The sequence below is a fragment of the Asterias rubens genome, chromosome 1 (assembly GCF_902459465.1).
Source record: "Asterias rubens chromosome 1, eAstRub1.3, whole genome shotgun sequence".
NCBI classification, from domain to species: domain Eukaryota; kingdom Metazoa; phylum Echinodermata; class Asteroidea; order Forcipulatida; family Asteriidae; genus Asterias; species Asterias rubens.
This window is the reverse complement of record NC_047062.1, coordinates 5,088,742-5,100,805: the sequence shown is the minus strand read 5'-3', so window position 1 is coordinate 5,100,805 and position 12,064 is coordinate 5,088,742. Positions and strand designations below refer to the sequence as shown.

The 12,064-nt window shown below is 38.0% G+C and overlaps 1 protein-coding gene across 1 annotated transcript; it reads left to right on the top strand.

Moving 5' to 3' along the window:
* The first annotated feature begins 732 nt into the window (after positions 1 to 732).
* On the top strand, positions 733 to 11,154 carry LOC117299443 (serine/threonine/tyrosine-interacting protein-like). The gene is made up of 10 exons (XM_033782983.1): positions 733 to 894; positions 1,394 to 1,426; positions 1,802 to 1,855; positions 3,496 to 3,593; positions 5,004 to 5,064; positions 5,879 to 5,955; positions 7,178 to 7,228; positions 7,567 to 7,639; positions 8,454 to 8,517; positions 10,191 to 11,154. The coding sequence occupies exons 1-10, from the start codon at positions 832 to 834 to the stop codon at positions 10,241 to 10,243; spliced, it is 627 nt and encodes a 208-aa protein (XP_033638874.1). The 5' UTR covers positions 733 to 831; the 3' UTR covers positions 10,244 to 11,154.
* Positions 11,155 to 12,064: the final 910 nt, after the last annotated feature.

The window sequence follows — 12,064 nt, the reverse complement described above, 5'->3', positions numbered from 1 at the left end:
TAAATCCATTGTCCTCGGTAATGGTCGGATGCTCAGAACTAGACAAATAATGGAATTTATCCGGTTAAGTCTGCTGCCACTTAGCATTCCAAAGTATCCCACCCAGTTATCAAAGATTAATAGCTTTCTCATCGATCAATCGTGTCAAGTGCAGCAGTTGCTGCCGTGTCTAGAATACATAAAATGAAGCAATGCGAACTATATATTCTCTGGAAAGAAATTTACAAGACACAATAAAACCACAGTAGATGATTGGTGCTAATGAAATAAAAAGGGAATCTTGAGGGTGCAAGGAAAAAACAAACTCAAACACAAAATCAAGTTAGGCCTTATTTGAAGGAAATACAATGCAAAGAATTCAAACCAGTATGTAGTAGGCCTATTTGAACCGGCAAAAATGTGTGTAGTTTGAGAAAGGTTAAAGCGGCATATTAATATAGGATAAACATTCAGGAGCATGAGGGGTGCTAAGTTTTGGCCCGAAACGGGTAGGGGGTTAGATAGCGAGGGGGGGAGACAAACTTTCTCGCCGCGAACCTTTTCATGTAAATTGCGCCCTCTCCTGGAAAGTTATTTTTTTTTAATAATAATAGTATTATTTGTTTTCTATTCTTAGCACAAGAGGGCGCCCTTTAAAAATCCAGCTTCTGGACGTCTCAAGCGTAATTGGAAGGGGAAAAGCAAAGAAAGTAACAGACCCCGGTTATTGTCAAAAACACTCAATAACACAAATAAAAACATTTCCGAGAGAAGGCGTGAGACATGTGAAAAGTGTCCCTGTAAACCTTTCAATTTCTTTATAGTTTTTCCACTGCTGTAAAAACTGCGAACATGGAAAGCTATCTAGATTTGAAGTTTCCTGAGATTCCAATGATAAATGCAGAAGAAACGCCGGTAAGGACTTTAGTAAATGTTTTTTTTCCTTCTTAATCTTAATTCTAAATTTTCTTATAATTATTTAGAAATCATAATGTTATAATAAACTGTGACATGAGCACTGGGAAAAGTTTCCGTATGGCGCCACCACTTTTTCATTCGATATGAAATAATATAGTATCTAATTTACCTCAATGAGATATCCCTTTTTGTAAAAAAGGGTGAACAAGTGGTGGCGCCATACGGAAAGTTGTCCAATAAAATAAATAAAGAAGTGATGGCAGCACTTTTAAGTTTACTTTAGGGTTAGATAAGATACGAGGGAGAAACTTTTCCGTGTGGGTTTGAATTCCCAATCGGCTGTGACTGTTGACTGGACTTTGATTGTGCCTTTTGTGGCCTTCCTCTTGAGATAGACACTACTATTTATAAATGTTTTAACACTCACACTAACACAGTGTCCAACTTGATTCCAATATTTAGTATTAACAACTATTATTATTTGTTTATTACACAGGACTGGGTTTACAGTGCCAGAAGAGAGATGCAGGTTAGTAATAGTAGCCTCCACACAACTTTCAATATGTTCAGGAAAATGTTTTGTTTTACAGAAGCATAAAGCTGCCACATAAAAATAAACACAAACTTTGGAAGTACGAGATAGGTCGAGAAATGATTGATAGTCACGATAAGTGTAAAATATATGTAAGTTTCTAAAAGATACATGGCCTATCGTATCTAGTATGTAAGACTTTTTTCCTTATTTCATAGCCAATTTGCAGGTCTTGGCTTCTTTCGATTTTAGTTTTGGTTGATTTTTATATCAACTTAAGATTTTCTTTAAACTTTTACAAAATCATTTAAGTGTTTTCTTTAACTTTGAAAAAAATTTGATCTATTTCTTTGACTCTTCTTTCATTTTCAGGAAATAGTGCCAGGCTTGTTTCTTGGACCATATGCAGCAGCAATGAAATGCAAAGTGAGTTTTTACAGAAGTTTTGCTCTCCCTCAGTTCAAAGGGAAATTGAATACAGCCTTTGTTTATTTGAAGTTCTCCTCTTTACTCTAGTCACAGCTAAAATGTAACAACATTATTGTTGCATTTTTCAGTATCATTATCATTGGTCATATTTACTCTTTTCTTGTAGGTTCCTGCTGTTATTGTTAATCCAAATGAGTCTGTCTTTTATTTGTGAGTACGGTAGTGCTCTTCTCTACAGTCTTCCTAACAACCAGATCTCCCGACTTCAACGCCTCCAAAATACTGCTGCCCGCATTGTGATACTGTCTAGAAAATCCTGTTCTATCACCTCCATTCTGAAACAACTACACTGGCTCCCTATCTCTCAACGAATCATCTTCAAGCTGATGCTCATTGTCCACACAACTCTTAATGGCAAGGCTCCCCACTATTGCTTCAAGTTTAAACTTCATTATAGAATCTTCTATCAAGTTCCATGCTTCTCCTCATTGAACCCAAGTCTCGACACTCATGGGGTGACATATCTTTTTCTTCAGCTGCGCCCTGCATCTGGAACTCTACTACTCAATCAAATCTTAGATCTTGTCTTTGTACCACAACATTTAAATCTCTTCTCAAAACTTATCTTATGTCACAAGTTTTCAAGGACTAATTTGGTTGTGTCTGTTTTTCTTTGTTTTGTTTTTGTTTTGATTTTAGTTTTTACTGCGCTTTGACCACCCAGCAAGGTGGATATGTGCGCATTACACGTATTATTAGTAGTAGTAGTAGTAGATGTTGCATTGTATTTGTAATAAGCTGAACAAAAGAAAACTTTATAAATCAGAGTTGAGTTGGTTTATGGGTAGCTAGCAACTATCTCCACCCCATGCTTTTCAGACCAACACTTCATCCCATGAGAAACTCAAAAGTAGGGGTATCGATTGGTTATGTTCCTGGATATTTAATGCTGATATTTTTAAAGAAAGAAACACTAAAAGTCCCATTTAAAAGTTTCAGCTGATTTTGTATTTTCCATAGTTTGTTCTTGTACTGTGTCATGTTTTGTTGCTGACACTTTTGTTGTTCTGAATAAATATGACTAAATTCAGATCAAGAAATCATATCTTTTATTGTGGATAATATTTCTTTTTGTTCCTCGAACGCTATTTTTTTTAAAGGCAGTGGACACTAGTGGTAATTACTCAAAATAATTATTAGCATAAAACCTTTCTTGGTGACGAGTAATGTGGAGAGGTTGATGGTTTAAAACATTGTGAGAAACGGCTCCCTCTGAAGTGCCATAGTTTTCGAGAAAGAAGAAATTGTCCACGAATTTGATTTCGAGACCTCAGATTTAGAACTTGAGGTCTCGAAATCAACCATCTAAACGCACACAACTTCATGTGACAAGGGTGTTTTTTTGCCTTCGTTATTATCTCGCAAGTTCGATGACCGATTGACCTCAAATTTTCACAGGTTTGTTATTTTATGCATATGTCGAGATACACCAAGTGTGAAGGCTAGTCTTTGACAATTACTAATAGTGTCCACTGCCTTTAAACCAGCTTTGTTTAATCTCTTGAATGAACATACCATACCGATCTGGTTACTGATATTGTACAATCCACATGATTTCTATTGTCTTTTTTCTTTAGCTGCAAGTGTTGTTGGATCACGGTATCACGCACATTGTCTGCATTCGGCAAGATATCGAAGCTCAGTTCATCAAGCCTAACTTTCCAGAGAACTTTGAGTAAGTTTGTGTGAGATATACTGGACGTCTGTTCAGAGTCCAGTAATGTTAACACTGGGCCAGTAACCCACATGGCTTGAAATACACAGTGGGTCACTAGCCCGACTCCAGTTATGTTAGCACTTACTTGATCATTGGCCAGAGTCCAATAAGGTTAACACAGGGCCAGTAACCCACAGGGCTTGAAATACACAGTGGACCATTGGCCAGAGTCCAATAAGGTTAACACAGGGCCAGTAACCCACAGTGGTTGAAATACAAAGTGGACCATTGGGCAGGGTCCAATAAGGTTAACAAAGGGCCAGTAACCCACAGGGCTTGAAATACACAGTGGACCATTGGCCAGAGTCTGAAGTCCACAGCGCCAAAATTACCAAATGGACCACAGGCCAGAGGCCAGTTATGTGAGCTCTGGGCCAGCAATCCACAGAGCTAAAAATGCCAACTGGACCTCAAGCCTGAGTCCGGTTGTGTTAGCACTGGTCAGTAACATACAGTGCTTGAAATACCCTCTTGACCATCCAGTTATGTTATTACTCGGCCAGTTATCCACAGGGTTTGAACTAACCACTGGACCACTGTCTGAAACCCACAAAGCTAAAAATACCAACTGGATCACTAGCCTCTGTCTAGTTATGTTAGTACTTGGCCAGTAATCCACAGGGTTTGAACTAACCACTGGACCACTGTCTGAAACCCACAAAGTTAAAAATACCAACTGGACCACTAGCCTCTGTCTAGTTATGTTAGTACTTGGCCAGTAATCCACAGGGTTTGAACTAACCACTGGAATACTGTCTGAAACCCACAAAGCTAAAAATACCAACTTGACACTAGCCTTAGTCCAGTTGTGCCATTTTGGGGTCAGTAATCCAGAGGGTTTGAACTAACCACTGGACCACTGACCAAAGTCAAGGAATTTTAGCACTGGTCAGTAACCTACAGGGCTGCAAATACCAATATCAAGCTATGTTAGCTCTGGGACAATAACTCACAGGACCTTATATACGATCTGGACCACTGGCCATAAACCTGCCATAGCCCGGTTAGCACAATGACTGAGCTACATGACCAGTGACCTGTAGTCTAGTTGAGTTGACCCTAAAGAAATTTGCTCGTTTTGTTCAGAATGAGGATTCCAAGTAAATAAATCAAATGGCAGGGAGTTCATGAATTGTTGTTCTTCTCCATATTTCTTTTTTTATTTTCTGTACATCCATCCATCATTCATGACTTTGTCCTATGCAGAATGAACAAGCAATGACTAAGGTCACAAGATTTATTGAGATGCTGACATCTAGTTGATTTGTCAATACTTATAAGTCTTGAGAAACAACTCAATTTGTTTTCCAAATTGAAATAAAGAAAGGCACTCAATGATTGTACAATTCTTACTTTCTGTCTCTACAGGTATTTGGTGTTGAACGTTGCGGACAGCACAAGTGAAAACATAATCGCACATTTTCCAAAGGTACCGTTTGAGTTTGCTATTTCTAATTCAGTTGTAATTGCTTCAATTTGTTGTAGGAAGTAGGAAGTAACATGCTTTTCAACTCCCAGTTTACAGTTTGTTTTACTCAATTTAGAGTAATACATAGTACCTTAGGTTCAAACATAAATTAATATTCATAAATACCCCAGACAGTTTCTCTACTCCTATTGGTGGAGAGCGCATCACGTGGGTGTGCATAAACCTTTTGTTAATGACCTGTAAAAAGTGTTAATTCGTGGACGTGACACGCGACCTTGCACCTGTTCTTATAAGACAGTTTCTTCATTCCTATTGGTCGAGAGCAACGGCTGAAACAGTTGTGCCACATCACGCGATACGCGCGACGCCCACAGCATTCCCTTATAAGGAGTTGTTTACGCGAAGGCAGCGGAGGGCTCTACAATTTCATAATTTTTGCATTTATTTCACTTTTTGACCAACAAGTGATGATGTTTTTGACCGAAAAGGTATTTATGAATGGGAATCAAAGTGTGTTGAATCGGTTTTCAACTAGTGGTTTAAACCCGCCAAACCTGGTTCTTTATAATTGACCTCGACTTCGTCTCGGTAAATTATCAAGAACCAGGCCACGTTGGGATTAAACCACTAGTTGAAAACCTCACTACACATTGATTCCCTTAATAATAACATAAAATGTATAAGGCGCACAGTATCTGGAATGGTATCATTCAACATGCCCTCACATCAGTGCCTCACTTTTGTTAGAAATACTGCAGAGCTATCTTTCATGTTACCAATCATTTTGAAGAACATTTGTTTGTATCTTGTGAAGGTTAAGGAGTTCATTGATAAGTGTTCTCTCTTTGGAGGGAAAACATTGGTCCATGGAAATGCCGGAATGTCAAGAAGGTAGGTCTCATCAATATTCTGTATTTTATTAAATAATCTTTCCATTGGAAACCTTTTATATTTGTATTTTTGTATTCCATTGTTGCCTTCATGTTGAAGGAATTCTAGTATTTCCCTTGTTTATATTAATTATGTACATTTTTGTAACTTCGAAATAACTTGCTAAAATAGAGTCAAATTATATAATACTGTTTTTTTCTACCTTGTTTGTACTCCATTTTCATAAGTTGTGTGTTTCTTTTTATCGTGAACTAATTTAATGTACATTTTTGTAGTTTTTTAATAAGTTCTAAAATTGTACAATACGGTTTGGATTCTACCTTGTTTTTATTCTGCATTTGTCAACAATTGTACTCGCCAATCACATTTCACATTTTTATCTTTTCCCATCTACCCATAATATTCCATGTGTGTGATATATTTTCTTATAATCCTCAGTCTCTTTTTCTGTTTTTTATTGATTAAAAATCTGCATTTTCCATGAAAATGTATTTAGCATGAGCCCAATATTTGTAGAACTGCTAAAGCAAAAACTTGCCCTAACCTTCTTTAGGCCTGTATGCCTCATTTTGAAAGGGCAAGGCACCAAGGCCTTTTCTCCTTGGTTAAGGGCACACTATTTGAAAACTGTAAATATATACTGAGAGCATTTCAAGGGCAAGTTTCAGGCCCGCTTTTTCTGCTATTAAGCAAATACTAGCAGAGAAGATGCAACCATAGCAAGATGTTGATTGTTTCTTGTATTGCGTATGATTATTAACAGTCAAAAATATAATGCATTGGGTTTTTTTGTGGTAGCATTTGTAAATAGGCCTAGTACCTAAATGGACCTTTTGTATACTCTTAACCCTCCTACTCTTGGTGCCATTAAGTTTCCCAACCATTTGAAACCATTCAACTAATTATAATGCCTTGTATATTTTTGTTAAGCATTTGTATATATAGTCATATTGCATAACACACCATTTGTATAACCCTCCTACTCTTGGTACCAGCATGTTGACCAACCAAAACCACAGTGGATGATATTCAATGGTCACATAGTAGGAGGGTTAATCCCATTTTTAAAATGACATTTTTATTTTATTTTAGGATTTTCAATAAAAGAGCTTATATTAGTCATCCCACAATTAATGTCTTGGGTTTTTGTAGGTAAAAATTGTAGCTGTACTATTAAATAATTGTTTACATGCTAATTCGCAATTAATTTATTTTCCCACAGTGCGGCTCTTGTCATTGCTTACATCATGGAAACCTTTGGGTTGTCATTCAAGTAAGTCAAGATCCTTGTGTCAGTGGGTGCAATTGAGTTTACTTGGGTTTTAGTCACACAAATGAGTCAAGGCAAGGGATAAACAAACAACCACTCGCCTGATTGTGTGAGGAGCTTGGGACAGTGGAAACTAGTTTCTTGAGATTTATCTTAAATAGTTTAGTTGAAAAGTAGTTAAAATGTGGTAGTCCTGACTTGACAAAGCAACCATTAGTTAGCATTTTGACACTAGTCGCACTAGTCGCCCAGGCTTAACTATGCCCCTAACACATTCAGCAATGTATGAATTCAATTCTAATTTTAATACATCTTGTTCTTCTATGTTTGATTTGATTCAGGGACGCTGTTCGATACGTACAGCAGAAGAGGTTTTGTATCAGCCCTAATGAAGGATTCATGAGGCAGCTAGCTGTAAGTTTAGTATATAAGGCGTTTCCGTACAAAACTTTGTCTTTTTAGTATGCCTCCATTTCACCTCTTTTTTTTTCATTGTGTCCCCTTTAATTATTATTCTAGCAGTTCTGTACACCTCTTTGTTCAATAGACCATCTTTAAAATTCTGTGTATGTTCATTTTGCAATTTTCTGGAAATAAATATTGAGTTAAATTGAATTTAAATGTTTAATACGCTCCATCCCTGTTCACACTACAGAGCCAATTTCTGGAAATTCGTGGTGAAATTTAACCCAATCGCCAACCCATACTTAATTCAAACTTTATGCAATTTTTTCTTGAAAAAGAAATGAACACTCGGTTTGGTAACCCGGAGGTACTCATGCTTAATCCTACAACTATGTAGGCCCAGCTATTAACTGCTTAACAAATTTCTCTGCTAAGCAAAAATTGAGTTGGGCACCAGTCACAACATTGTAGACTTAATTTCATTTTGGCTGGTAACTTGTTTCTGTAAAGCAAAACTTTTCTGTACTTAGCAAGTTTTTGTGCTTACAGGCTTTATGAAATTGGGCCCTGGCTGTTGGCGGAGTCAGCAGTTCAATTTTGTTTTGGAATTTCCAAGGAACTGGCAACTCCACATGTATTCTATACTGTGTTCATGAAGCTTGCCTATTCCTAAACCCCTGTTTTAATCAGGAGCTATTTCAAAATCAAACAAAAATACTCCACTCTGTGGGTAACTCAATTGTGGATTCTGATTCTGATAAGACTTGACTGTGCCAAGTAATCGGTTCTTAAACATATCAAATAATTGTGTTTTCTTTTCAAGGAATATGAGCCGATATTTACAGCTAGGTTGCAGATTCCATTACAAGACAGGCCACAAACGTCAGGTGAGCTTTCATCATTCAAAATCCTGACCAGTCTTACTGGATGGAAAAACAATAGTCAGAGACGAATATTTGTTGTTTTCCTTTTTGGGGGAGAGGGAGGAGGGCTGTCATAGATGTATGTTATTTTGGTTTGATTATGCTGTTTGGCTTTGGGTAGGGAGTGGTATCAAATGTAATGCACATTGACACTGAGACTTTTAATTATTTTATTTTTTTGGGGGATGTTTTTAAAAATTAACTCTTTCTGTAGAACCTCAAAAATATTGAAAACATAGGTAGGATTTGAATCTGTGCATGGTGGGAAAACAATCCTGAAACTAATCGCCTTGTCACTGGGGCAATTTGTACAGCAACTTTAGGGCAACCAACTGTGCAGCTTGACATAAGACATTTTTTCCCAACAGTGCCAAATAATCTCCAACATTTTGTGAGAAGTGAAATGTTTTTGACTTCTTGGAGACTGCCTGGAGCTGGTTGCCTGTAAATTGCCTCGTGTGGACACGGCCCTTAATTGATGCCAACGTATGAAAATTTCTCTAAAACGTTGCCATAGGCTGAACTATCCATGGATTTTTAAAATTGTGAGTGTATACAAAGCGTATTCATAACGAGTTGGCAAATGCATACTGAAATTAGTAACTCACAAAGAACGTTTACACAGCGAATGCTTAGCGTGTTGACGGCGTTCACAACTTATGTTCTATGATAGTTTTACTGCTGCATAGCGCGCGGCAACGTATTGCCAACGATCACATGTAGTAGCCTACAAAGAGGGTGCCTCTCGATTGAAATAATAACTGCTATGACATCGTAGTATCCTTTTGCGAACCCAATTTGTATTATGCCGATTCCCATAAACGCTGACATTAGGCCATTATACGTTAGCTGTAAGTTAGAAATACATTCAGTAAGTTCTGTGGTCGTCTGGAACATGTCAAATACGTTTGACATAGGTTTAAAGCACGTTACTCATAGGTTAGAAATAAGTTTTGGGTACGTTAGACATTATATCGATGTATGTCGACTTATTATTAACTTACAAGTAACGTATGAACGTGTGTCAACGATCGTATAACTTACCTACAACTTATGCGGATCTTATGAGCCACACGCTGGCATACGTTGAGAATTTGTGAGCATGCACAAAAGTTCTCGATGACCTCGCCTTACAAAGACGTATATCAGTGTGTTTCAGCGTGCTCTTAACTTATCCAAATATTACCCATAACTTATTCGACGTACGCCAGCGTATTCGCCCATTTTCATTTGACGGCATACAGGGGCCTAAACGTCAAGGTGTGACAGGGCCTTAAGGTTTGTGTTTAGCAGTCGAAAGAGGAGCTTACGAGGCAATTTATAGGCAACCAGAGAAAGACAGTCACATTTCAATGTTCACAAATGTTCGACAATGTTCGAAAAAATAACTTGAAGGCTACCAAAGTGATCCCATAGCATGCACTGCAGTTGGTTGCCTCCAAGTTGCCTGAAAAGTTACCTCATGTGACAAGGCCAGGTTAGAGTCAACTCAAACAGTTTTTAGGTTAAACTTGAAATGGTTTTCCTCTTTCATAAGAACTTTACCTAATTAGAAAATGGGTCCATCACAAACTCTTTTGACATTAGGAGTGCCTTTTTAAGGTTGACATCAGTTTTTATTTTTGGTTTGTCCATAGGAATGAAAAGAACGCATGAAGATGTCGACTGTGAAATGACTGAACAGAGATGATGGAAGAGATTGTTGGCTCCAAAAAGATTACCGTACTCAATCAATTTTTTCTCGTTCATATTAATACCTACTAAAGCCAATGAAACTTTGTTGGTTGTCAGGTAGCGCTATTGTCAGGGTTTTAGTCAGTAGTCCATGATGATGAGGTGCCCGAACGTAAGATAAGGCGCTGTATCCAAATGAAGAACAGGGTTGCTTACAAAGCTTAGAGACACCTCTCTCTAACATTCATGCTGGTTTCTATGATGAAGGAATTTCAATACTCATTGTTGTCGACCATTTTCAAAATGTTTTTCAGTGTGACATTTTGATGCCGCACATGTGTGACTTCGAGAAAAAACAAAGTTTTGAAATGTTCAGTCATAGGTTCGATGTGGAAGCTGACATGAACTAAACTAAAGATTTCGCCAGTAGTGTACGTGCTCAGACCTACGCATACTAGACTGAGCATGTGTGTGCACGCTCAGAGCCGCAGAGTGGGACCGATACATGAATGTCTCTTGCCGCCAGCGTCTCAAAAGTCTCCCATTGCCATGGCTTCAGTAGTTTTTAGACATGTCATTCTGTTTCAATGTACAATAGACTTTGTAACCTAAAGTGCATTTGGACTTTCTACATGTGTTTCCACAGGGGCCAAACTATTACATGTGTATTTTGCAATAATCGTTAAAGCTTTACACTACGCTTAAGTCATGTACATGTACTTAGGTAAGATACTTTGATTGTAAATAGAAGTAATTGAATTGTATTTATTATTTCGTTTTTAAGTCTCTGAGAGAGAAATGGAATGTAAATAAATTAATGCAAATTAGCTGTACACAATGAATGTACCTCTCTAGTGAGCGGAATGTTAAAGGAACACGTTGCCTTGGATCGGTCGAGTAAGTCTTTGAAAAGCGTTCCTAACCGTTTGTTATAAAATGCGTATGGTTAGAAAGATGATTAAAAAGTAGAATACAATGATCCACACACACATTTGCCTCGAAATTGCATGGTTTTCCTTTTACTAACATGGTCGGCCATTTATGGGAGTCAAACATTTGACTTCCATAAATGGCCAACCGTGTTTGTCGAGGAGGTAAAATGAAAACCACGCAACTTTGAGTGATACTTGTGTGGATCATTATATTCTACTATTAAAATATCTTTCTAATCATATGCATTCTATAACAAACGGTTACATACGCTTTTCGAAGACCAATTCGACCGATCCAAGGCAACGTGTTCCTTTAAAAAGAAAACAGAATTAGCTGTTGCAAACTGCTTACCAACCAAAAGGACGAAATGGTATAAATGCGAAAAAATAGGTAATGGTGGCCTGATGTTTGGACTCTAGCAGTGTCTTTCTCGAAGACTAACCCTGCTAGAGGGTCATAACGTCAAGCATTTAACTTTTTTCAGACCGCTAAGAATTAACCAGAAATCCAAATTTATAAGTTGGAATCGAACCACCAGCCCCTGGAATAAGTTAAGATGCTAGTAGTTTACCAACCTTTTTGTTGCCCTTTGCCAAGTTTCTAGAACTGCAGGTATTCGGGCTAGGCTGGGCCTAGACTTGACTCAAGTCCCAGTCCCGTGCCATCCCCAGAAAACTACTGTTTTGTGATGCTCTGCATTCCCAAACCTGTTCCGCAAGTGCAGAGTAAGAAACGACCTCGTCAAGTCCCATTCTCTAGACCACATTTTGACGGCGAGCGCGCATTGTACTGTATGCTCTGGGTTGTTTGATAGTAAGTTGGCGTGATATGCTTAGGGGCCTCTCACTCGAGAATGGGACTTGAATCAAGTCTAGGCTGGGCCCAAAGGCTGAGCCCAAACGTG